This window comes from Cygnus atratus, unplaced genomic scaffold (genome assembly GCF_013377495.2).
Source record: "Cygnus atratus isolate AKBS03 ecotype Queensland, Australia unplaced genomic scaffold, CAtr_DNAZoo_HiC_assembly HiC_scaffold_143, whole genome shotgun sequence".
Lineage (NCBI taxonomy): Eukaryota > Metazoa > Chordata > Aves > Anseriformes > Anatidae > Cygnus > Cygnus atratus.
The window spans coordinates 1,945-29,608 of NW_026109736.1; the positions used below are offsets into that span (position 1 = coordinate 1,945).

Genomic DNA, 27,664 nt, shown 5'->3' on the forward strand with positions numbered 1-27,664 from the left:
AAATAGCTCAAAAATGTCTTTTCACCTGAGAGCACGATCTGTGATCTGGTAACACCCAGACAGACTGAGAAACTGAAGAACTCGTGCAGTCTCTTCATCTGGTTTTTCACTCCCAGAGTATGCCAAGTCTTTTTTCTCTGACTGTTTAGTCCTTGTTGTTTTTCTACACAGTGCAGAGGACTCTGGAAGTGCTTGAATAGTTCTTAGTGCCGTCCCAGCACAACAAAATGAGTGACCGCAGTAAATCAAGTCAGTAGAAGCACAGTGCTGCTGCCACCCTCTAGTCCTTAAGCCATAAATGTCTCTACTGCAGCAAGATGCAGAACAATTAATGGGGGATGTTGGTTCCATGAGACAAAACCCTTCAACGTTTCTGTGTCTCCACTCTGCAGCATCCTCGATGTCAGCTAAATCATCTGCATCTAGCATCCACACATATGCAGAATTGAAGTTTTCTGAGCTGTCAGGGTCAGTCCAATGATGCTCACTGTCTCTTCCATCGATAAAGTCTTCGTTGTTGATTTCATGCAAACAATTATACTTCTTGCTGGACTGCAGAGTAATCTCTCTGTTTTTCCACAAGGTCTTAGCATTCCTGTTTCTGCAGCCTTTCAGAATACCCTGTTATGGTGAGTTGATATGATGCCCAGAGCTCTGGAAATCCTCTCTACCGCCACATCCGTGATTTTTTCACATCCAGACAGATCAAGGTGGCGAAGATTTTGACAACAACCAAGTGAAGACCAACTGAAATCAGAAGAAACAAATGACTTATTTTTGCTCAGAAACAGGTGTTATGGATAAATATACAAAAAAAAGATTAAATAAGGGAGATACTTTATTAACTCACAGATTAGATAAAGAAGTCGATATTTATTACATCTTGAACAATTTTTAAAAACAGCAGACCAAACACATACGTGACAACAATTTCAAAAAGCAGTTTCTGCTGTGCATAATGCTGGTACCAAGAGCCAGGTAAGTTTAGAAAAACATATAGTTCACTTCTTTCAGCTTTTTGAGAAGTTAACTTATTGAATTAGTAAAATTCACAAAGAAAAGAAAAGTGAGGTGTAACATTCAGTTCAAAGTATTTTAATACTTGTATTTTTTCCTATTTGAGTTTCTCAAGCTTGCCTGTTTATCCATACTGAAGTATCAGTGTACTCAGACCCCATGTCCTCCTCTCAAAACTTTCCACTTACTTCAGAAAGAATAGCTGGACTCCTGAAGCATGCTTTGTGTATGGTATTAATTATTCCATACAGGTAATTAGTCTTAGATTGCTATGGAAACAGACCTTCACATTAATGAAAACTCACCCCTTCGGCCTTATATTTTTCAACTGAAACAGAAATTAGATCTGCAGTACTGTTGCTGCATTATTAACTATAAAAGTATATAGCTGATTTAACCTTTGTCTGTTTATAGTTAATGTTAACATTTTCCGTATATGATTATTTCCATTTACAGCAAACCAAATCCATTTTCCCAAATTACAGATTTTAAGATTGGAAATACAGATATAAGGAAGGGCCAAGAATTTAAGTTTCATGGGAGACTGACACGAAAAGATCAAGTTCTGAACCATGCAAATTCCATAAAGGTCTTTATTTCAGTTAAAGCTTCTACAAGCTACCATGCCAGTAACATTTTGTGTTGTTAGCGCACACAGCTTGAGAGCACTGTATAAATTGCTGCACATAAACGGCCACTGAGTTCCAGTATCACGTTAAGACCCATTTGTGCAGGCTCCACATTTATGCATCATCCACTGGTTTAATTGAAATTTCTGCAGAGTTCTGTAAAACTAACTCAGGAGTCTTACAGTAATACACCTAGGCCTGGAAACTCTTCCCACCATTTGATCAGCAACGTAAAGCAGTATTCCAATGCTATCAGCTGTATCGGAACAAAAACTACAGTAATTGAGTAACTCCCAAAATAAATCTATGAACAGTTTCCATTGTTAATATTAACACAAAATTAAATTGTTATGGATATCTATACTTTTGATAAATTTGTAGTAGTTAAGGACAGAAGGTTGTAAACAGCAAAGCATAACTTTGTAGTGGCCGTTTCATTCACGTGTTGCTCTGGTTTAGTCCTTTGTTCTGTGTGAACCCTTGACCGATTTATTTCGGTCTCATTGCTGGCAATGGAGTAAGGGACACGCTTGAATGTTTTCTCCCCTTTTGTTTTATTCTTAAAACAAGTTAACTATACCTTTTCAAATGCAGAGTCTGAAATATCAGTTTGAGTGAGATCCAAATATTCCAAAGTTGGGACAAAGCTCCAAGATCTGTCTAAACCTGGAAAATGAAGAATAATCAGCAAAGTCTAGCCAAGGTTGCAAACAATGTCAGAGACAACATATGAATTACATTTCTTTTAAGTTGCAACTTGTTTTCACAACCAGCGTGCTTTAAACTTGGGCACATCAGTTACTAATTCCAGGCTGCACAGCCGCAATTATTAAATGCTGGTTTTTCAAGTTACATACCATTTTGCTAGACACTGCAGAACTGTAGGCTAGTACTAATGTCTTCACTGAGGAGCCTACCATATGGGAGGACATTTTGAATTAAGCCATGAAGGAAACGTTTGTCATTTGTGCTATATTAATGGCAAGTGAATCTTCAGCTGCTTCTTCTGAAAATAAAAAACCAAAGAGGAAGACTTAATATTTTAAGTCAATTTGGAATCTACAGTGTCCGCTTACATCACTAAAGTTATCAGGAAACCAAGAAAGCCTAACAAAGCTTAGGTTTCAGAAAGTACCCTACATCAAAACTTTTGCTGTATTCTAGTTTCATACTTCAGCCCCATCTTTAAAATTTTGTCTTTGCAACAATCCTGAAGATTTTAACACCAACGGCAAGTAAAAATAGTTAAAGGACTTAACAGAAATTAACATTTAAGGACTCTGAGAACATTTACTACAGATTGTGTGCTATTCAAAGCAGTCTGGGCAGCTATTTCCACTGACTTGCTTAATAAATTGAAATATAATATCTAGGGGCATCACATCCCGTGATGTAAAACTTATGACAAGTTTTTACTTTAAATCTAGAATGCATTAGGATGCAGTATGATTCACCCAAACTTTCTAAAAGATAAAGTCTACCTTTACCTCCTTCCTAACTCCAGAAGTATCCCCATAACTCTTCTTTCACCTGTGCTCATGGTTGCCTATCTCCTAGATGAGCTATTTCAGCACACCAAAACCAGCTGCCTTTTTGTTGTTGTTTAAAGTCTCCCCTGGCTTCTTTATCCATCTGAGAGTCAGATGAGATGGAAATAGGGAAAAATGCACTCCTTTCAGGAACACTAAGTAGTTCCTAGACAAACTTCAAGTTCTTTTTTTAATGTATAAACCTATTTGGCTTAGAAAGCATTTAATCTAGATAAGAAAGTACATGTTGCTGTATCTGTCATTAGTTTCATGTACGTGGAATCAACTACAAAAAATCAGTAGTTGAAATCGATTTTATACAAGAGACTCCATTTTATGAGTTCATTATAGCTATGTAATCTGTAGAAAAAAAGAACTTCATCAAATCAGAATTTACTTACCAAGATTCATCTATGTCAGCATCTTCATCCCATTCCTGGAAAGCACGACTTTCATCTTTTCTATTTTTCACCCATTCCTCATCAGGTTCTGTCTCAGTATCTGCTGCAGGACCACTATACCAATCACCTACTCACCGAGAGAGAGAGATGAGCACAAACTTTTCTTATTAGAGCAGAAACAGCAATAACTTCTCAGTATACTGTGAAGTATCTAAAGATATGAAATAAAATAATAAATTTTGCATTCATCTCATCTAAGGTTGACCTGACTCTGGTCATAACTCATGTTTGGTTGATATTTTAAAGCTAGAGATTCCTGAACCTGAAACAACTGCAGTACCATTACACAGCTCGTTGCCTATTATGTTATTCCTGAGACATGCCTTCTGTCCTTATTTCCTTAGTAGGGACCAATGATTTTAAAATAACAGAAAATGGTTATGGAGTACCTGGACTGTGTAAGTGCTCAGGTTCTTTATGGTCGCTAAATTAACCACAAGCTTCTTGTTTAGCATTTGGTTTGAGGCATTTCTGTTTTCCTTCGGAAACCCACAACCATATAGTCAATCAGTATGTATTTTACTAGTCCATTTTTAGTCACTGCACATGACAACTCCAGGAGCACAAACCCCAAATCCCAGAAGGAGCCTACTTACAACAGCTGTACAACACAATTATAATCTATACGACTCCAATCAAGAGACAATCGTTTCCTAGAACATCTGGATGAACACAAGTATCAGGACAGCTCTTGTGTTTTAGCTGGAAGGGAATCCCATTCTCCCCAAAAGCTACTGCACAGGCACAAGTTATGGGTATGCTGTAGTGTTGGGCTCGGGATAAGCATGTCTGCTGCCTCCGTTAGTGTAGATATTCTTAAGGCAGGAAGAGCTTATCCCACTACCTCACTAGCGGGAATCCTATTATCCCACAAAAAGAGCAACCCCTGTTAAATAGTTTCTTATTCAAGCAACACAGACAAGTGACAATGAAATCCTAACTATTTGTCAACCAACTGAAGGAAAGGGCTTTGGTGACATTTCTCATCTACTTTATCCCACCTTCGTAATACACAGAAAGACTCAAAAACCCTCCCTGTATGAGAAAAAAGTTAGAAATTAAACCAATTCTGTAGATTTTTTATTTTTTTTTTTTAACACCCCCCCCCTCCCCTTGGCAGTAATTCCTATTTGAGAAGCTTCCACCCAGTTTAGAGCACTTCTCCACAAACGACTGCGTTAGTAAGTATAGACAGTACGTCATGGGAATGGCTTCCTGTTGTGCCAAAACCAGGTTCAGGAATAAGCCAATTTAAGCAGATGCCAATTATCTCTTTTGTGTGGCATGTAAGTATAAAGTTAACTAGGTTTCAGAAGAAAATTCAACGAATTTGAACTCTGAAACCTCCCCACATACCCACTCTGTCTGCTCCAGCTCTGGGACCAATCTATTATTGTAAGTTAGATTTATTCGGCCAAACAAAATTAATTCCAAACACAAAGTCATTTAACTCTTCTCTGCCCTGTACAGACTTTAGAAGCCATAAAGATACAAAGAGAAAAAAAGTTCTTAGCTTTTAGGTCAAGAATTTAAGTATAAACTAACTTTATTAAAATCTTAAAAGACATAAAATATTGCTTATTAAAAAACACAATCATCTCAACCACAGGCACAGCATCAATTGTGTAGCCTGCAATGCCATCCTCCAGTGATTGTTCAATATTCACACAAGTCTGGACAAATACAAATATTTGTATTTTAAGCTACAGATACGCTCCGATGACTCATAACTGGCCTTTACAGAATACAGAGTATTTTGTCTGTTTGAACAGGTGCTTTTGCAAAGGTTACGTTTCTCAATAGAAAATTTTAAAGAACACAAGTCTGAGGAACAGAAGCTGGAGCACACCACTTCTTAGTCCTTACTGCAGTACAAGGTAAGATATTTAAAGAACCAATAATAAAACTAACACATGCAGTTTCTTTGAAGTTTAATATAAAAAGCAAGAATAGGTCACAATGAGGTGCTACAATTCTGTTGTTCTGAGCTTCAACTCTGCAGTTTGGTGTGAGTCACAAGGCAAACCTCCCCAATGAAAGCATACTAGTCAGGAACTAACAAAAATGTATTTTATTTCACCTAGTAACACGATAATATGAATATATTACAGAAATAGTAACAGCAGCATTTAGAACTCAAAATCCCTACACTATAATTAAGATGTGGTACTAGTGAGCACACTTATTAACACAAGACAACAAACCTCAGTAAAACTAATAAACAGTTTGTATGTAAGAGCTATTCATGAGTAATGACCAACTCAGTGTTTAGTTTCTTCATACCTCCATCTTGCTGTTTTTGTTTTCTTTAATTGATGCTGCTTGTTGTTTGTGTTTTTTTGTGTTTTTTTTTTTTTTTAATTCATCCAAGTTTCAAGGCAGTTCCTGCCAAAAGCATACAACCCTTCCAACATGCACAGCTTTCAGGATCACTGTATGACACGACAGCTAATAAACATTATTTGCTGTTGATTCAAACTCTATAATTGACATGCTTTCAAAGAAAGAATTAAATTTAACTTACCTCTGGCCCAGCGAACAGGATAAAGATGTTTCCAAAGAGATCCAGTTTTAGCCAACTGTGACCATTCAGTGCTTACTTGACTACACTGACATAACTCTTGGGGGTTAAGGTAACTGAAAATGGTCACCATTACTTCAGGAGGAAGATTAGTAATATTTGTGGTGTGCCCTGTTACTTCAGTTTCTGAAATACAGAAAGTTTGTGTTAACTGAAGTAAATCCTCATATTTTTAAATAGTAATGGTGTAACTACATTCTGACTACATCAATGAAAAAATGTATTAGTATTTTAAACAATTGTTTGACAAAAGAAACAAAGAAAATGGGTGTTGTTTTGTCTTTAAAAAGCTTCCTCTGTAATATCACCTTCAAAAAAGCTTAGTTTTCTGTTTGCCATTTTCCAACTGGCTAGGTTTCCCCCCCCCCCAGCTCTGATCCCACAAGACTCCAAGAAAGCCCTAGACAAAAATAAACTGCTCCTACTCTACCACAGCAAGACAGCAAATACTGCTTTCATAACTGGAAAGCTTTAAAAATATGCCTTATGTCATACATGATATATATACCTGCTTTGCCAGATTCCCAATAAATAGTATCAGCACACCAAAGTCTACCAGCTGGGCCCACTCTCACTGAAAGCACTCAACCTCTTGACTGGGACACAGCAAGAAATCCATACTTAGCTGTTTGTAGCTGTCTTTTTTATTTCTAGCTTTAACTGGAAATATAAGCAATTAAGGTGACACTAAATATTAGGTCAGACACTAAAAATCAACTATTATAATCTATACTTTAATGGACAATAGTAGAAACCATCTCCAACAGCTCTCCTTTATTGCCACAGTACCTAAAGATCTGTAAACTGTAACGTATTTAGTGCTTTGGTTAGATGTGTTTTTTTGTTTCTTTCTTTTGCTGTTTTAGAGAATTTTCATGCTTTGTAGAGTCAAATTACTTGAGAAAAAATATTTCCAAAATGTTTTTAAGGAGTCCTTAGAAATAGCAGATTTCACAAATTAGTACGACACGAAGTATGTAAGACTTTACTGTGAGACACGGACCAGGTTTCTCTTCTTTGCAGAAAAGCTTCAAAGGTGACCATAACAAAAATAATTTGCCCTATCATAATCTGTTACTACTTCAAAAACCAAGATGTGTAACTACAATTTCAACTGATGAATCAATGTATTTATCTGGACACCTGGCAAGTTATTGCAGATAGACTACAGGGAATTTCACACAAATTCTGCTAGAACTGCACAAGACTACAGCTGTGATATTTTCTTCCTTTTCTAAGAAACAAACAAAAGATATACTCCCCTTCCCCTAAAGTCTAGAACACAGCTGTTGCAGAGTTAGAACTGTCCCAAAACTGCAATTTCAGCTAGACATAATAGCAAGCAAAGCCATAAAGCTACTTCTGTCCTGTTCAGTTGTTCAGACTCAAACAGTATCTTACACCATAAACAGCAATGTTTTCTGAAGGCTTGACCTGAAGGGTAGAAAACGACCAGTTCAGTAGTTCAAAAGTCAAGTTTCGTCAAAAAAATGGTTCCAGAACAGTTTTTCAAGTTTTTCTGATGAGAGCACCACACCTTATCAAAACCAAAGAGTAAGCTATTTGTCAGTCTCACCCCAGTATTACACTTGTGGTACATTAATCCTTCTTCCTTGGTACATTAACTCTTCTTCATTTGTTAAGAGTGAGAACAGTAAGCATGGAGGATGCAGGCTGTTTCAACAGTCAGAATACAAGCCTGAAGTGCACTTCAGTAGCATTTATTCTACGTTTCATCAGGAAAGGTAGAGTTAGATGAATGCAAATTAAATACCCACTTTCAGAATGCACGTTTCATCTGACCTACTCACACACTGTACAGATTCATACCCTTGCACTAACTCCACAAACACAGCTCCTTCCTTTCTGATTCCCCAGATTAACTGTAAATATTGTCAGTTGACTAACTATCCTGCGTTACTAAACCATCAATAGAAAAAGCTTACAAAACAGGCCTGAAAAACAACAATTAAAGGCAGAGTCTGCAAACAGAAAATGTAATTTTTATGGAAGTATGAAATTAAAATTTAAGTATCGTTTCTACCTGTTTATTGTATCAAGTATTATCACAGGAGGGAGGAAAGGGGAAGAAGTCTGAGAAAAGATAAACAGTATCAGATACAGTAAAGTTTGCCAAAAGCCTGTATGATATAGTAAGTCTTCAAGTTTCAAACTGCTTTGAAGAAATTTCTACTTTACAAAAATTATTTTAACTAAAGTACTGTACTGGTAGATATGCCACTGGTGTGGCTTTTAGGCAAAAACTGCTTTCACTTTAATTAAATGCTTCACCTTGATCTGCCTTCTCATCCACAGAATACTTAAAGACCTTCTGAAGCTCTTCAGCTTGATTCCACTTACTAAGACCTCTGAATTCTGCAGCCTCCTTTTGTGAGCAGTGTTGTGCAATTACTTTCTTCTTAATATCTTTCAGCTCTTCGTAAGTAAAGTATTCCATCAACATTGGCTGAAAAACCTAAAGCAAAAAAAAAAAGTGCAGTGCTGACACGGATCTACCAGGACAGAAATTTCCTGCTTCCATTCCTCCCCGAGCACAACATGGCGTACGTAGATGGTCCTGTCCTTAGGTTCATTTCAGTTTTAAGTTCTAACCCTGCGCTTGCCAATAGGTCACTGAAGAGCCTCAGGCATGCTGTTTACCTGTTTTCCCCAACAGAAAAGGAAGTGACTAAACTAAACAACTTATCAATGTACTCACACGGAAGGCAAAGTGGCAAGGCAGAAAAAACATGAGGGAAGATTTCTCTTAGACCTCGGAAGATTTGTTCTCTCCAGAAGATGCTTCCCAGTTTTCGGATACCCATAAATCATCAGACTGGCAGTACTAGTCTTTATGTTTCAAATATAGGTCAGAGGCTGTTTGGGAGTGTCAGTTTGAGTCATGAAGCACGGGTTTATAGGACTTCTTTTAAGTTTTGCTAGGCCATACGACATTTGCACTTTCTTTTAGACTTGCACTCTTGCACATTTAGAAGTTATGCAACACATCATAAGTTTAAGAGCAAACAATATTTTAAAGACTTTTTTAAAAGAAAAAGGGAGGATTTTTTTTTTTTTTTTTTAATATTTGTGCAGGTCTAGCAAGTCACAATAATGGTACCAAAGTTTACAGTAATGCATTCTATTTCTGTTACTTACTGTTCCCATAGTTTTACAACTTTCAGGCACCTTAATACTACATCTTCTGTTTTATAAATGGATTGTTTTATACTGTTAAACCATCTGTATGACAACGTCATGAGACAAGTCAAGCACAATACCATGCTTTATACTGACGCTGTTCTTCTACCTGAGCCCTACTGCGATATTCTGCATACTTCATGTAACTAAACCCTTGCTTAAAGGTTATTTGTAATAAAAACAATTGCACGTACACATATGTATGTAACACAAACCTTTAATTATCCCTCTAATTATATAATGTTAATCATTTCAACTTTTCAGCAGTATTTTAATCCACCACCACCAGTCAAAAGGTGGCAATCGCATACCATGTGTCAAGTAACTTCCTGTTAAGCAGCTATATCTGCTGTAAACAAATTCCAGCCCCAGTGGACTTGTTACCAACTTTCAAAAGGGCCATGATTTCACCATAAATTTTCAATATATTCACTGTTCTAGAACGTGTCACATACCATTTACAGAACAGAACAATGACACCACAGTCCTGAATGCAAATCGGCATAATAATTAAAACAGAATTGTGGAAAAAAAAAACCTCAATCTCTTAAGTCCTTTGTCTCTGCACAGTCATTTCAAACCACAAGGAAGATCAGCGTAGTATTTGAGGAGAACTACCTACCTCCTCTTCCTCTTTCATATGAGGAAGGAAATCCCTGGTAAAGGCTTCCAATCTCTCCTTCAGCTGTTTCGCATAGTTTAGCTGTTCGCATTCATTCTGAAAAGAAAGAAAAGATTTAACTGTTATCTAATCCTGTCCACCCGTCCAGGGGTTGAACTATTAGATAAACCGCTGTTTCAACATAAAGAGCATGTATGCAGTATGTTCTGTGATGCTGTTTGCTGTATTTAGTAGTAAGAATGTGTTAACTTTAAGTTTCTTGACAAGCTGACAGTCTGTATTGACCTGCTTCTAGACAGAACAAAGTATTACCTTCCTGCCAGATTCCAGTTTATTTTGTTATCAGATATGAATTAGCTTGTCTAATCACATTTTTACTTTAGAGCGAAGACCTGAAGCCTGCCAGTCTACAGTCTAACCCAAAGTTCAAAGTAGTTATAGACTAATCTAAATATTTGCATATTTTGCCCAAGAATCCTTCCAGGATATAGTAATTCCATTTCATCTTCTAACTGCATATATTTTACCTTAGTTACTCTACAATCAAGTTTCAAAATTATAATCACAAATTATAGTCCTATGTGTTTTCTATATAAAATATATGAATTTACTTTTGAAGTGGAAAGAACTTCAAAATAGAGACGTGACTTTAATATTAAATTTTTTCCAAACTCATCTATCAATTTGTTCTTTGCTTGTTCTTTGTGCCAGCAATAAGTTGGCTCTTTAGCCTGTCCCATAATTGCAACGTACAGAAGTTCCTCATAGTTCTTACAGTAAATGTTGCAAGTTTTTCTTTTCAAGCTTCTACAACATTAAGAAACCCTGTTATAGGAAAATCCTAAACTATCAGTTTAAATCAAACTAATCACAAAAAAAGAAGTTAAACAATTAACATATCTAAAGGAAGAAAATTATATCTATATTATAACATATCTAAAGGAAGAAAATTAACATATCTAAAGGAAGTTAGAAAAAGTCTTTTTTTCCATATAAGAAGTCAATATAAGCAACAGAATAACACTAACACCCTATTATAGAGGCTATAACACAAATCCAAATGTTCATTTTCTCTCTCCTTCACATTCCTTCATGTTCCAATTCATTACCGGAAACAAAACAAATTTTAAGGTTTGATATTCACAGGAAAAAATTATGTGCAAGATTCCAGTTCAAAAACCACTCTAGATATCAAATAAGCTGTTGTCTGATTACATTTTACTATTTTCCTTACTGAAAATACAGAACATCTATACATTTCTAAATGTCAAATTATTAATGGAGTCTACCATTCTTAGAGCTAAGGAAGGGGGAGTTGAACTGTGTACCCCAGAGAAATTATACGGCATAATCAAGATGAATTGCTCTCCAGCAGAATCCAACATGAAAAAGCCAGCTGGAGAAGGAACATGTGGAGTTACTCAAGGACTGGAACTCCAGCAGCATTACCGAGCAACAGATTACTGGAAGGAGTGCACTACTTGCTAACAGAATAAAACAATGCACTTTTTTTTTTTGCCTAGGTTCTGTAATGATCTCCACTTGTGACAACAATACAGTCCTATGTGCCCCCCAGAAAAAATACTCGGGCTTTCCTAACAAGATAATAAAAACTAGAGTTTCTAGTCAAACTGTTGCACCAATTAGCAGAGCAGTCATATTTGAAACTCTCACATTGTTGTCTCCAAAATATCTCCAGTTATGCAGTGATGGACTTCTCTATGTCACAAAATAGATCCCTGAGAAGAGTTTTTTACTAGAGATTTAGTAACTGCAGTGAATGGTAAAAGAATCTCAGACGGCGAGTGGAAAAATCAAGCAATAACAAGTGTTTCATTTCTTCCTAATTTATTTTTAGAGAAAATTAAAAAAGTTGAAGCAAACTAACATGCAAATCACAGCACGTTTTCCTTAGGACAAGTCCTTTTAGAGTCTGCTTACCTTTACATTCTTTAACCCTTTCTCAAACAGGCTAAGCATCTCAGAGAGTTTGTTGTCCGAGTGCACGTTGTACACTGTCCGGCTCCGTTGCTGAAGTAAGCCAATGATACACTCATTTTCAATCTGCTCATGCATTTTGAATTCCTTGAACGTGGCATAGAGGGACTGCAGAAGAGCCCGGAAGTCATTGTTGTTGGAGAAGTTGGTCTTGGACAGCTAAGAGAAAGAAAAGCTCATAAAAACCAACAAAGAAGAACATACCAAGGTCAAGTTAAACCACTAGAACAGGTATTACACCGTTATTCATTGCTCCCACTACTTTCAACATAAAAGCTGAAAACCTTCTGTTATAAAGAAAACTGGCAAAAATGAGATTTGAGTGTTCAGTTCAAGCAACTCACTTCAAAGATATCAAAAATGTGGGTAATTAATGCTCTTGAAGCTTCCAATCTTCAAGCACAGGAGATTAAGATCACATATCCAAGCACATATATAGGAACACACCGTTTTTATTTTAACAAAAAATTCCCCATAATTTAGCTAATTGTTGCAACAGAATATAATTCAAGACAACTTCTTCCAGACACAGGCAGAATTAATATTGGCACTTGAATAGGATAGATTAGCAAAGATTTCTAACATCCACGTATTAATATGACTTTGGGAATTATTTAGAGAATTTATAACTATTTTAACCTTTATGGCTGACTTGCCATTTGATTTTTATTTTTTAACAAGAACTGACAAAAGTTTCATGCAAACCCTCAAACTTATTTTTAAAAAAAACTTCCAAAAACTCATTATGCGCGGCTGTTTCACGTATAGGTTTCCTCCTACAGTTCATTAAAACAGTAAACCATCCACAGTCAATTCTTAACTCCCAAAGCAAGCTACCCAAACAGCTTTACTACCATGTTGTGCTTTGTGAATAAGGTTAAGTAAACTAAGGGATTTCATTGCGCAATTCTTTGATTTCCAACAGCAGCTATGTAACTGTATTTCCCACTACAGGCTCTGAAAAAAAAATGAAGCTATAAACTTCAGAAACATTACAAGGAACTAATTACAGATAATTGCAGAAGTTTCACAAGGCATAATGTATGCAATAATGTACACTTTGAGAAGAGTTTCTAATTGCCAAAAAGGAGATTACATTTGACCAGGCAAATGCTGAAGGCAACCCTCTCATTCCACATGGATACAGAGAGCTTAAGACAGCAGTTAAGTAGCAGGGTAACTTTTAAAGAGAAAGATTTTCCTCGAAAGAGCGATGTTATTATAGCATTAGTTTTAGAAGCCAGTAAAGTCAGAGCTGTATTGAAGGAACATAAACCAACCTTGGGAAACCCTGAAATAAACAGATTGTAGGAAGATTTCCTGGCAGAAATCAAGGCAACCTCCCCAGCCTGGCAGCTAACCAAAAGGTCCAGCCACTTCCCGAGGTCTGTGTGCAGGTGCTCGCTGATAAAGCTGTTATCAGCAGCCCTGGAGCTCACCTTACGTACGGCCCACAAGGAGGACTGAGTTTTAGCCAGCGTACACAAACGGCGTAAGCTGTTTGAAACGGTTTCCCATGGACTGAGAGCTGACAGATCAAGATAGCGCAAAGACCTAAGTTACCCGGTAACCCATTTTTACATACATACATGCAGACACGGTCATCATAAACAGCATTTTCAAACTGTGTTTTCCTTTGGTGAATGTTAAAAAAAATGGTATTTTTTCCATTCTTATGTCTTATTGTGTGTGGCTTCAAGAACCGCAGTCCACAGCGGTACACAAGAGCAAGCATTCTACAAGTAAAAATATTTAATTCAATTCAGAAAACAAGCCACTGAAACATTTCAGAAGTGTTTTGGTCACCAAAAAAAATCCCCAAACTAAGCTTTTGTTGGAAATGGGAAACAGACACATACTTTCATTTACTACCTGCATAGCTCAATGCTAACCATGAGCTGCGACTCCCCAAAATGCCAATCACTTAGAAAACAAACCGAACGAAGGCACTGCCCCGTCCTGACAGCGCAGCGTCCACCTCCGGGCAGCCACAGCAGGGGCAGGGAAAGCTGGACACCTGCCAGGGGCTTACACAACTCCCCGGCAGTCATGGCGTGCTCTACTGGCACACGAGCAAAGCGACTGCCATTAGGGAAACGCACTGACTTAGCCTCAGCTGAGAGCAGAAATAGGGTAAAATTAAATTTTTTTCAGTATCTTTCAGACCAGCTACCGACAGGTCAGGATCAACTTCTCTCCGTTCGTGACGCTGTGTCTGGATACACTCCTCACCTTCAGCCATTTGCCACTCCGACTTCAGCGATGGTGCAGCTTGCTTTCTGGTCTAGCATCTCTCTTCACCAAGGACTGTCTCAAAACTGTTCATTCAGCCCGTAAGGACGCACAATACCTGCAGTCAGTCCCAAGCACCCTTCTCCCCAATAATCTTACTCGTTCCCAAAGCTTAGCTGTTTGACATAAAAACTGAGACAAGACTGATGAAGTGTGCAGCAGGAGGGTTAGAGAGAAATGTATTTTGCTGGCGGGTACAGGAAAAAAAAAATCACAGATTTGGTTCTGATACGAAATAGTATTTTCTCTTACTCCTGACTCAAACCTTTTCAACACAAATACTTCTGTTGTACCTATTTACTGTCATCAGCAAACATGGAATAAGCGAAGAATCCACTTGTGCATTCAATTTAAGAGTTCCTATCGTAAGTGCCTTGTTAGAGGAGCCACTGGAACGTGAAATACCCGCATACTCTGCCCCTCTCTGCTACTGGGGCTTCCAGCAGATAGCCAAGAGATTAAGAACTATGGAGAGGATGTCGAAAGCTTAATGACTGTACTTGAATCAGCAACTGGTACATTAAAAAGGTCAGCTGAAGCTGAGAAAGCTGGCTTTTCAGAGGCCAGGTAGCCTAGCAACAAAGTCACTCGGTCAGATCTGCAATTTCATTACCGGGCCTGATGAAGTCTTAGGACGAGCACCAAGAGCATTAGCAGAGGGCAGCTGCTCCTCCCCAAGGCCCGCTTTTCGCCAGCTCTAGGCGAGGGAAAACCAGTGCAGAAGTTGTGCAGTGCAAGAAGGAAACTGCCTCCCCAGGCTCAGGTAGACAATCCTAAGAGAGTGGCAGGGTGGAGGACATGGGACTGTATTATATTTGCCGACTGGTTAAAAACACGAAGCACAGTACGTGTGAGATCCCTGAGCTGACTTGCACCACTAAACTGATTAGCACTGCTGCAGGTATTAGGGGTATCTGGGAGCTTGCTGTCCTTCTGAAGACACCACATTTAAACAAGTCCAGGTTTGTACGTCTTAGACTAAGCCAACAGCACGTCTGGTAAGGGGCTTGCAATACAAGCTAGCTCAGGAGCAGCATCACAGACACCAAAGAGAAACTCCTGGTGCCTCCCGAGGTCTTGTCCTGGAGCTCCAGGAGACAGCCACCAGCCGGAGCACCGGGCCAAGCAAGGTGCGGTGCCAGTCACTGCCACCTCTGGTACAGCTCAGGGACCTCTGATCTAAGTGCACGAGCGGCCAGCGGCTGTAAAAACTGAATGCAAACTTGATTTTTAATTTCAAGCTCTTAAAAAGAGATCTGTCAAGTTATCACCTCTGTTTCATGAATACGGTGGAAAATGCATCAGTAATTCAAGGGCAGCTGCAGTGCAGCAGTGAGGGGAAGCAGGAGGTTGCAGAACGGCCCGAATCTGTTCCATATCACAGCACAGCAAGGAGACAGACATACTAACTTAAGAGCGCTGTTCTCCTCTAAAGTTCTTTGTACCTAAATTGTCAACTTACGCCTTCACAGTATAAGATACTTAAAATGATGACAAATAAAAGAAGAAAATCAGAAATGCAGGCTTTCCAGCGATGCTAAAAAAGGATGTATATTAAGATTATGACAAAGTAGAACGTAAAGTTTTCTGCCATTGACTCAAGACCAGGTAACTCCATCCTCCCTTTGCAGGGAAAGACAGTAATGTTGAATTACACAATCACTTAATGGACCTAATTTTTTAAACCTCAAATTACTCAAAGAATCGCTACACAGGGAAGAGATCTCTGTACCTCACCATTTTAGGTGAGGGCCCGACTCCCTGTCCCACAGAGCCACTAACACACTCAGGGACAAAACGTACAGAGACACAGCAAACAAACACCCTTCCTTACTGTAAGCTGTCATCTCGCGTGAATAAATAAGCCACTCCAGTAACACCACTCCAATAAAACCACTCCAACTGCACAGTAACTAAGTCACTGAACAAAACACCGTATTTAGTTTCCTCCTGCAAGCATTTTACATATTTACCAATAAAGCTCACGAAGATGTCTTCCTATAAGAAGGAAATTCACATTTCTGGCAAGTGAGTTTACTGCGAGTTAGCTCAAACAGTTATTTCCTAATGTCTATGCCAAAAAATATGTTGAATAAGCAGAGGTTTGCTTCTTCCTTAAAAATATCCAAGCACACAATCAACAGGTAAGGGGGAAAGCAGCAAACAGGAACAAGTAAGAAGTATGCTGCTCTTAACAGACTAGCACCACGAGAAGCAAAGCCTATATTCTGTGCAAACTTTTCAGGTTATGAGTATCTTGCTATATTCCCAACTACAGGCTGGAAAATAAAAAACCTGAAGAAAGAACAGGAAAGGGCAAATTGCATTTCCACTCTGCCCAAAGGTTTTACACCTTTAAGGTAGAATTACTAAGAATAAAGCTAAAAGTTCACCAAACACTATTTCATACAAAGGCTTTTTCCCCATCAGTACCCAGAACTCCTCACAGCCTTTAAACCCTAAGAATTCACTCAGGAACAACAAGAAAATAACTTAAAGTTTTTTGTTTTGTTTTTGTTTGTTTTTTTCTTTTCTCATGCATCACCCACAAGTAACGTTTTCGATAGCTCATTACCGTATATTTTTTATTTCCATGTATAATCACTGTGCTTACGACTTATACAAGCAGCTGATTGGCACTGGAGTTGAAATACCAAAATTGTAAATATTCCTGATGATCAAAGCAGACCACATTCCTACCACTTGTTAAATCAGGTTTAAAAACTCACTAAATATACTAAAATATTTTTCATTGTTCAGCAGGCAGACCACTGATTTAAAAGCTGACATTTTTAAAACAGAAAGTACTGGGGGGACCGGAGAGGAAAGCAACACAGCATTACCAGGCAGCCACAAGTTTTCACTCACGCATTTTTAGGTATTACCATTTCACATACGCATTAGCACTAAAACTGAAAGGACAGAAACCGTGGACTCTGCAGAGATATTATCTCTGTTTTATGAGGAAGAAAATGAAGGGTCAAAGACCAGAACAAGGTGTGCCTGTATCAATACCAAGAGCACGTGCTTTCAGGTTACACTTCATCCACCGTAAATTAGGGAGTGGGATGGAGGAAGAAACACCCAGAAGCAGCAGCCCTGCCCCTGCTTCCAGCTGTACCTTCCTTCCTACCCTTTCCCTGGAATGTGCCCCAGCAATTACGCAGCTGCAGGACGAACCAGATCACTTCTACTGATGCACGAAGAAGCGCACGGTGCCTTTTCAGCAGGTTCCTCTCTCACCTGGTCAGGGCACTAGGCTGAGCGACAGCCTGCAGTGACATCCGGGTGCATCAACGTCTGTCTGAGACCACAAGGAGTTCAGTTCTTGAAACACAGCTAAACTGCTTCACAATCCAGCTTTTCAGATGTATAAAGCCTTAAATCAGACGACTCATACAGGTTTTGTTGTTGTTTTTTAAACTCTGGGTGCTTTCTTAGCTGTGGGTCTACCCAAATTAAGAGTAATTAGTAAGGCAGGACAGGACCTGCCCAGCCCATGGAGGGACTCGTGAAGAAATTTAAAACTTTCAAAAGCTCCTAACTTGTTTTCTGGGTAATCCTGTCCCCTATACAATCTCATCAATAGTTTTGTGGCTTAAGCAAAACAAAATCTTTGAAATAGCATTTGGGGGACCCACTGCATTAACACAAAGATTAAGGGTATTTTTAAGGGTAATTTTCCCCTCCAAGAGCACCGGCAACGGTGCAGGTAAAGTCTCGTACTCTGTATTTTGAAAGGCTGTGGTCAAGCTGATAAATGCCAAGCATGACAGAAGAGTGGACCTAAAAAATAAACTGAAATATTTTCATTTTTATTGAGGTCTTCCATCTCTCTCTCTCACGCTACAGACGCAATCAATTTCTGCCACTAAATACCTATAAGAAAGTTTTGGGTTCATGAAGGACTTCTCACAAAGACCTAAGTAACTGCGCAGCACTGCACCAGAATTTTCAATGAGGCAGCTGCTACGAGTGTCAGACCTCCTCAGGGACTCAAGCAGAGCACATGGCCAGGAAAGCAGAGCTAAGATCATCCGAGTCTTCTCCACCACGCGGTTTCCGCAAGAAGAACTCTACCAGGCATGAAGAGATCCAGGTATTCATCATGGTTGCAGAGATGAACCCAAAGAAACACCAAAGAAAAGTCTAGTGAAGATATGAAACACATGGGCCTCATATGAAAGTAGAATGAACACTTGCAGTGATGTTACTCAGTTGTGTAGCAGCATTTCTCATGCACTTTTAATATTCCTTACAAGATTTTTCCTTTTTTGTATTCTCTCACAGGTAGATTCCTCCTAAGCCACGGCCTTTTGTCCGTCTGTCTGGGAGCATCTGAAGTCCCAAGGGTGAAACAAAGCTAGCCTCAAGGCTCCCCTCCATGCCCTCGCTGCAGTAACTCAAGCCACAGGCACAGCAAAAATACCTCTGCTTCTCTGCACCGGCCTCACTGCAATTCCCTAACACAATCGAACATTGGCACTGAAAAAAAAAAAATCACTTTAGGCATGCACTGCAAAAACAAGGAGAGCCACCACTCTCTGAAGAATTACAGCTTACACTATATTTAATCAACTGAATCAGAAATTATAAAGCATACCCTCAGGTAAGCGCGTGCCACTTGTATGAATGCCAGTACACGCTAATTACAGTTTCTAGCTTTTTTAAGGCATCAGTTTGGGGTTTTCTGTGTGTTTTTTTTTTTTTTTGGTTAGGTGTTTTTTGTTTGTTTTGTTGTTTTTTTTTCTTTTTTTGATGCCACAGACTAGAAAAGGAATAAATTGTTGTTGCTTAAAACAGAGAAGGGCAGAGGTGAGTTGTTACTGCTCTCCACAGCAGGCTGGAACAAAGGACAAAAGATCAGAGCTACACATGAAGGTGTGAACAGAAAACTTTCTTTTACAATTTGAGGGCAAAAATAGGTGCTGAGCAATTACCCAGGGAAAAAACCTGCTGCTGTGTCTGGCATAAGAAAACATCTGGGGATAGCTTATGATAGCGAAAGAGAGAGATAAAGGAGAGAAGCATCCAAGAAGTAAGAAAAAACTTTTCACTAGAGAAATAATAGAGATAGAAGGGCTTGATGAAGCAGCAGGATCTAAAATAGGAGTAAAATTATGCAGGTCTGAAAAGACTCAAACTCCAAACGCAGATGTCCCTCATTTAAATCTCCTTTGGCACTTTACTTAAAATGCATTTGCTTTAAAAGCAGTTACTTAAAACATATTGTCATTTTCAGATTCATCTTCAAAACGTTCTTCTGCATGAAGAATGAGATCGAGGCTGTTATTTCCCAGTAGGCACAGCAAGAAGTTACCGAACTATTCAGCATCTAACAGACAAGACGGGAAAGAGGGCTGGGGGAGTCTGATAAAATAGTTCAAGGCACGGACAGCAAATTTTTCACACATCTCTGGACACCAACATGGAGGCTTAATTCCCTTCCACCTGCCTGCAAGGCCCAGCTAGCTGACCATTTGCAACTTATTAACCCTGACCATCCTAATTAGCCATTTACTTATTCTAAGTCTAGGTAAGAATGAAAGCAGGTTCCCAATGCATCACAATGTTAATTGGTAATAACTAAATATTACGAATATCTAAATCAACACACACTAATTGCCATTCATTTCCCACCGCTTCTTCAATGTACCCAAATCCCTTTTCAGTGTTTCAGAAAAAAACGAAAGCTTTACTAATTATTTTATTAGAAACAGACTTATCTTCATGGAACAGTCACTCTGTTCTTAGGGATATCAGGCAGAAAATACTTCTGGCTTTGAAATGGAAAGTCAAAATGGTAATTGTTTAATGTTTCAGTCCCCCTGCTGCCATAAAAAGCGCAGTCTTGTGTGGTCACCTAATTCCCCGATCAATGCTTTACAACATCAATTCAACTTAATCCAGGAGAGTTTTTCCCTCCCCAACTGGTTGATCTGTAACATTCTTACTGTAAGAACATCACAAATCTAACATTTAAAAACTATTCGTTCCCTTCAGCACAGCCCCAAACTTGCAAAGTAGAGAAATGACTGAAGCACAGCAGGAAGCTATTGAAACAGACAAAGGTGAAAGAAACTTGGGTTATCAAAAGGAACAATTATTAGGAAATGGAGAGAGGAACTGTTAGCTATGTGGACGTTTAGAAAAGAATCCTACAAAACCAACCAAGAACGTAACACCGCTGGTAACAGAATAGGATTTACAATATAAATAAGGAGGACTCATTCACAAGTAACAGAGGACACACCAAAAAAGAAAACAGCAGAAAGGTCAATGTAGACGGATTAAAAAAAAAAAAAAAATACTATCTATACACTTAAATGTACGATTTAACAGGAAAGGCAGAAAGATGACAACAGGAAAATTGTCATCTCAGCTTTAGTCTTCATAAGGAAGTTAAGACAATATTTATATTTACAGCAACTAACTTTTAAGAAACGGTCAGAAACGTAGGCTAGAAAACAAAAAGACCAGTTAAATCTTTATACGAGTTCAACGTATTGCAGTCAGCAGAACACGACAGAATTGACCCAAATTTTCCCGAAGAACTAGCCAAAGTAATTACTGAACCATTAGAAGTAACGGCTGAGATCTTCTGCAGAAAGGGGAGATCACAGAAGACCGAAGTCAGGCAAACCCAGGAAAAACCCCGGACGTGTTTGCTCCAACACCCAACGGTTGCACAACGCAGCGGAGCTGCTGGAGCAGACGTTTACTCCTGCAGGGGCTAGCCCTGCTCCCTCCTCCCACACCGCCAACCTGGCTCTGCAGCTCGTCTGACCTCTTAGCGAGCCAGTTTTACTGAACTGCCTTTCGCCTGGGTGAACTCGCTGCTCATCAAGCGGCCAGACGAGCAATAATTAACCCTTCCCGAAGCAGCCAGCCGTCACATCCATTTGCTCACAGTATTGAATCTTATTGAATCTCGCGCTAATTTTGTGAGGCAGTGAGAAAGATTGCAGAGCAAGTTACCCATCAGCGACACGGCATGACAGCGTTCAGGCCATGACTGTGCTTCCTTTTGCTAATACAGCCTGGTTTGCTGGGTAATTTAGCAGGTTCATCTCAGGAAAGCCTGAACATAACCCTCTGCTTAGAAAACACATTCTTCAGCTGCAAAACCACACGAGACAAGTTTGAAATCCCATCCAGCGATCCCAGGTGTCTCATCTGGGGTAGGCTCAGCCAAAATTTTATTCCAGTGTGCATCTAGACCGGTCGCTATTTCAGCAGCCCGGAACTTGAAGTAACAACCAGATTCTTTTTCAAAAAGGAATCTCATTTCCTTTTGCTATGATAACCAATCTTCTTAGGAGGAAGATGATACGTTACGCGTTACAGGCCATGATTTCTCTATTTTTCTCATCTTGTTTTGCTTTACAGTGTTTCAGCAAACTAACACAGCGTACAGGAAACCACACGCAGCTCAAGCACCTGGCAGCAGAGCTCTGAAAACAGCTACCGATGTTTACAGCTAAAGCAGGATGGCATTTTTAACACATAATCGGCAGCGATGTCTGCTGCCTCGTGACAGACAGGATACATTCGGCCGCAGCATGGAAAGGTGGAAAGCTGCTAAAAACACAATCTGCAAGTGGTGCGTCCACAAGGTCACAATGCAGCCACAGAAATGGTTTCTGCTGGACACCACCACGCTGATAACTACAAGCTGCCATGGATCTGACAGTCCTCAGATAGGCACAGGGAAGCCCGAAGTGAGTATGTGGCTATTAAACAAGACTGCAGAGCACCATATCCAACATGCATCAGCTCTCCTCAACACCAGCAGCGACTCGTTTTGCACAACAGATTTCAGGCAAAAGTAGACGTAATTAGGCTGAGGTTTCCCAGTAGCTCAAGCCAATCTGGCTGCCACGGTCCACCCTCTGCCTTGCGTTGGCTTCCGTGCTCATCTGACAAGCTCTTACTGGCAACACAACATCAGCAGAAAAATACCCCGCTTAAAAAAAAAAAAAAAGAAAAAACGTTTTCTGCCAGCTTAGAGCCTTTGTGAGTCATTAAGCGCCGACTGGGAGCAAGGAGGCACAGCCTCAGCAGCAGCCAGATAGCTTGCAGTGTCGCGGGCAGCAGCGAGGAGAGCTGACAAAAGCAACAAGTACACTGAGGTGCAGGCCGGCGGGACCCCCGCGTATGGTTGGGTGCCTCGGTTTGCTTAGTCCAGGAAGCAGGTAACTCAGACGGGGGACGTGGCTACGATTTGTAAATACCTTCCTGACAACGAAGGGCAGTTGACTAGAGATAGGCAAACGCTATCAGCTCTATTTGTAGCAAAGATGATGTCAGGCGTTATGAAAACCATTTTCACTGTAGGGACTGTACCACTAGCGCTCCTCTCCCTGTAGGGGCGTACTTCCCCAAGGACTTACCAGACCACGTGACAGACGCGAGAGCTTTGTGGGTTTCCTTACAAAACAGAATTTTGGTTATTCTTACTACGCAAGTCCCGGGCGCTGTGTTCAGTGCAGCTGAAATGCCATTTCGAACGCAGCAAAAGCAGGAAGAAATCATTGCTAGCAACAGTTAAGAGACAAGGATAACTTTTAAAGAGAGACATCAAACTTCCTAACATGTCTGATTCCCTGTCCTGCCTCACACCAAGTTCTAGAGGAACAAAATAAACTACAGCTCTCAGTCCTCACCTAATATTTAAGTACCTGCTTACTCTAGCCGCCAATAACCTTACAGCTGATGCCCTGAAAAGCACAAAAGCACCCATCTCACCCTCACTAACATTTGGGGGAATTTACTACAGGGAGGAACTAACCTGACAGCAACTCTGTAACACCACACAGGGCACATGAGGAACGGTAGGTCATATATAATTCCCAAAATTAAAGACCACTCAAGGGCAAACTAAATTTACAAAGCGCATGGCTTTACAGATTGTAATTGACACGTAAGCAGAACTAACGTCTCATCTAATTACATCATCTCAATCACACGAGGGAAGTCAACAGATCACAGATTTTTTTCTGATGCAAAGCTAGCGTTACTCAAATACAGAGGTCACAGGCACAGCCTTCAAGCTCTGAAACGGGGTTAAAGGATGCAAGATTGAACACTTCAAAAATATACACAGACACATAAATCCCCATGGCTACACTTCTTCAAAAGAAGAAGCAAGCAAGCAGACTCCTGTACATTAAAAAGAATTAGGAAGATGAGAGACTATGTTCATTGCAGGCTGGGTAGTCTTAATCAAATTTGCCAATACTTAAGAAAGCAAAAAATTCCTGCCCAGGTAGTTTTACTTTCAGCAAGTCACAGTAAATTTGATCAAAACTTTGTGGGAGGTTCAAAGTAACAGCCATGCCTCTCTAGGGATCAGAAATCCAGGAGCATCAGCGAATGACTACAGTCTCTGGTGCTTCAAGCAAACCCTGTTCAGCAACTGCGAACACCACACTCAATACTGCAGCAGGGGGCAAGGGAGAGAAGTCCCACGTGGTCGCTTCGTGTGAAGTCCCCTCTGTTAAGATATCACAAACTTCTGTGCAGCCACAGATTAAAAACCAACAAAACAACCCTGACCGCAAACACACTCAGAGTTAGCGACCGGAACAGGCCCGCAGCGGGGCCTGCCGAGCCCCGGGGCAGGACAGGGGGCACGGGGAAGGGAAAGGAGGACTCCCCTGTCCTGCCTGCAGCTGTAAGCTGCTGCACTGCCCCTCCTCTAACTTCTGCCTCCTTTCTAAGCGCCTGCTAGCCCACCTGAGCGTGCAAACAGCCACTTATGCTCACAGATGGGAGGCACTACTTCTTTTCTCGGGGTGCTGGCTCTGAAGTATTTGCCTGTAGCCCTTCATAGAATTGTTAGGGTTGGAAGAGACCTTCAAGATCACCTGGTCCAACCATCCCCCTACCACCGAAGTCACCACTAAACCATGTCCCCAAGCACCACGTCCAACCTTTCCTTGAACACCCCCAGGGACAGTGACTCCACCACCTCCCCAGGCAACCCATCCCAATGCCTGACTGCTCTTTCTGAGAAGAAATGTCTCCTCATTTCCAGCCTGAACCTCCCCTGGCGCAACTTGAGGCCGTTCCCTCTAGTCCTATCACCGGGTACCTGAGAGAAGGGCCCGACCCCCAGCTCCCCACACCTTCCCTGCAGGTAGCTGTAGGGCGCAGTAAGGTCTCCCCTGAGCCTCCTCCTCCCCAGACCAAACACCCCAGCTCCTCACAGCAGCCAACTTCGCCTTACAGGAACGCCCCAGCCTGCGCTACTGAGCACGAAGCGCATAAAAAGCGACAAATCCGGGGTTAAAACTCTTCTCACCCCAAACCTCCACCAACACCCCCCGGCCCTCCCCGGGGCACCCGGAGCCGCTGAGGGCGCGCACGCACCCCCCGTGACGGGGCGGGGAGGGGAGGGGCGGGGCGGGGAGGGGGTCCCGGGGCCGGGGGCACTGAGGGGAGGGGGCGCGCTGACAGCTGCGCACTCTCCAAAAACCCTCCGGGGAACGGGGCAGAGGCCGGCCCCGCCCGCCCGCCGCCGTTACCTTGTCGCAGTAGAGGCCGACGAGCTGCTTCATCCGCCAGTGCGGCGCCGAGAAGACGTCCACCTCCTCGGGGAAGGAGCCATGTTCTCCCCATAGAGCCCCCGCCGGCACCGGCGGCGCTAACGGCGGCGGCGGCGGCGACACCCCCCCCCCCAACGCGCATGCGCGGGGAGTGGGGGGGGTGTCGGCCGCCGCCGCCGCCGTTAGCGCCGCCGGTGCCGGCGGGGCTCTATGGGGAGAACATGGCTCCCTTCCCCGAGGAGGTGGACGTCTTCTCGGCGCCGCACTGGCGGATGAAGCAGCTCGTCGGCCTCTACTGCGACAAGGTAACGGCGGCGGGCGGGCGGGGCCGGCCTCTGCCCCGTTCCCCGGAGGGGTTTTGGAGAGTGCGCAGCTGTCAGCGCGCCCCCTCCCCTCAGCGCCCCCGGCCCCGGGACCCCCCTCCCCGCCCCGCCCCTCCCTTCCCGCCCCGTCACGGGGGGTGCGTGCGCGCCCTCAGCGGCTCCGGGTGCCCGGGGAGGGCGGGGGGTGGTTGGTGGAGGTTTGGGGTGAAAGAGTTTTACCCCGGATTTGTCGCTTTTTATGCGTTTCGTGCTCAGTAGCGCAGGCTGGGGCGTTCTGTAAGGCGAAGTTGGCTGCTGTGAGGAGCTGGGGGTGTTTGGTCTGGGGAGGAGGAGGCTCAGGGGAGACCTTACTGCGCCCTACAGCTACCTGCAGGGAAGGTGTGGGGAGCTGGGGGTCGGCCCTTCTCTCAGGTACCCGGTGATAGGACTAGAGGGAACGGCCTCAAGTTGCGCCAGGGGAGGTTCAGGCTGGAAATGAGGAGACATTTCTTCTCAGAAAGAGCAGTCAGGCATTGGGATGGGTTGCCTGGGGAGGTGGTGGAGACACTGTCCCTGGGGGTGTTCAAGGAAAGGTTGGACGTGGTGCTTGGGGACATGGTTTAGTGGTGACTTCGGTGGGGGGGATGGTTGGACCAGGTGATCTTGAAGGTCTCTTCCAACCCTAACAATTCTGAAGGGCTACAGGCAAATACTTCAGAGCCAGCACCCGAGAAAAGAAGTAGTGCCTCCCATCTGTGAGCATAAGTGGCTGTTTGCACCTCAGTGGGTAGCAGGCGCTTAGAAAGGAGGCAGAAGTTAGAGGAGGGGCAGTGCAGCAGCTTACAGCTGCAGGCAGGACAGGGGAGTCCTCCTGTCCCTTCCCCGTGCCCCCCTGTCCTGCCCCGGGGCTCGGCAGGCCCGCTGCGGGCCTGTTCCGGTCGCTAACTCTGAGTGTGTTTGCGGTCAGGGTGTTTTGTTGGTTTTAATCTGTGGCTGCACAGAAGTTTGTGATATCTTAACAGAGGGGACTTCACACGAAGCGACCACGTGGGACTTCTCTCCCCTTGCCCCCTGCTGCAGTATTGAGTGTGGTGTTCGCAGTTGCTGAACAGGGTTTGCTTGAAGCACCAGAGACTGTAGTCATTCGCTGATGCTCCTGGATTTCTGATCCCTAGAGAGGCACGGCTGTTACTTTGAACTCCCACAAAGTTTTGATCAATTTACTGTGACTTGCTGAAAGTAAAACTACCTGGGCAGGAATTTTTGCTTTCTTAAGTATTGGCAAATTTGATTAAAACTACCCGGCCTGCAATGAACATAGTCTCTCATCTTCCTAATTCTTTTTAATGTACAGGAGTCTGCTGCTTGCTTCTTCTTTTGAAGAAGTGTAGCCATGGGGATTTATGTGTCTGTGTATATTTTTGAAGTGTTCAATCTTGCATCCTTTAACCCCGTTTCAGAGCTTGAAGGCTGTGCCTGTGACCTCTGTATTTGAGTAACGCTAGCTTTGCATCAGAAAAAAATCTGTGATCTGTTTGACTTCCCTCGTGTGATTGAGATGATGTAATTAGATGAGACGTTAGTTCTGCTTACGTGTCAATTACAATCTGTAAAGCCATGCGCTTTGTAAATTTAGTTTGCCCTTGAGTGGTCTTTAATTTTGGGAATTATATATGACCTACCGTTCCTCATGTGCCCTGTGTGGTGTTACAGAGTTGCTGTCAGGTTAGTTCCTCCCTGTAGTAAATTCCCCCAAATGTTAGTGAGGGTGAGATGGGTGCTTTTGTGCTTTTCAGGGCATCAGCTGTAAGGTTATTGGCGGCTAGAGTAAGCAGGTACTTAAATATTAGGTGAGGACTGAGAGCTGTAGTTTATTTTGTTCCTCTAGAACTTGGTGTGAGGCAGGACAGGGAATCAGACATGTTAGGAAGTTTGATGTCTCTCTTTAAAAGTTATCCTTGTCTCTTAACTGTTGCTAGCAATGATTTCTTCCTGCTTTTGCTGCGTTCGTAAATGGCATTTCAGCTGCACTGAACACAGCGCCCGGGACTTGCGTAGTAAGAATAACCAAAATTCTGTTTTGTAAGGAAACCCACAAAGCTCTCGCGTCTGTCACGTGGTCTGGTAAGTCCTTGGGGAAGTACGCCCCTACAGGGAGAGGAGCGCTAGGGTAACAGTCCCTACAGTGAAAATGGTTTTCATAACGCCTGACATCATCTTTGCTACAAATAGAGCTGATAGCGTTTGCCTATCTCTAGTCAACTGCCCTTCGTTGTCAGGAAGGTATTTACAAATCGTAGCCACGTCCCCCGTCTGAGTTACCTGCTTCCTGGACTAAGCAAACCGAGGCACCCAACCATACGCGGGGGTCCCGCCGGCTGCACCTCAGTGTACTTGTTGCTTTTGTCAGCTCTCCTCGCTGCTGCCCGCGACACTGCAAGCTATCTGGCTGCTGCTGAGGCTGTGCCTCCCTTGCTCCCAT

At 42.0% G+C, this 27,664-nt stretch overlaps 1 protein-coding gene across 1 annotated transcript; it reads right to left on the reverse strand.

Annotated features, from left to right (window-relative positions):
• LOC118248336 (F-box/LRR-repeat protein 5-like) lies at nucleotides 1-27,664 on the reverse strand. Its single transcript, XM_035547151.2, is given in 13 exon segments — nucleotides 1-623; nucleotides 626-747; nucleotides 2,222-2,306; nucleotides 2,500-2,563; nucleotides 2,565-2,608; nucleotides 2,611-2,656; nucleotides 3,582-3,703; nucleotides 6,161-6,343; nucleotides 8,510-8,693; nucleotides 10,041-10,136; nucleotides 11,982-12,197; nucleotides 24,860-25,088; nucleotides 27,567-27,664. Coding segments are annotated over 13 exon segments (2,091 nt in total). The 3' UTR covers nucleotides 1-21.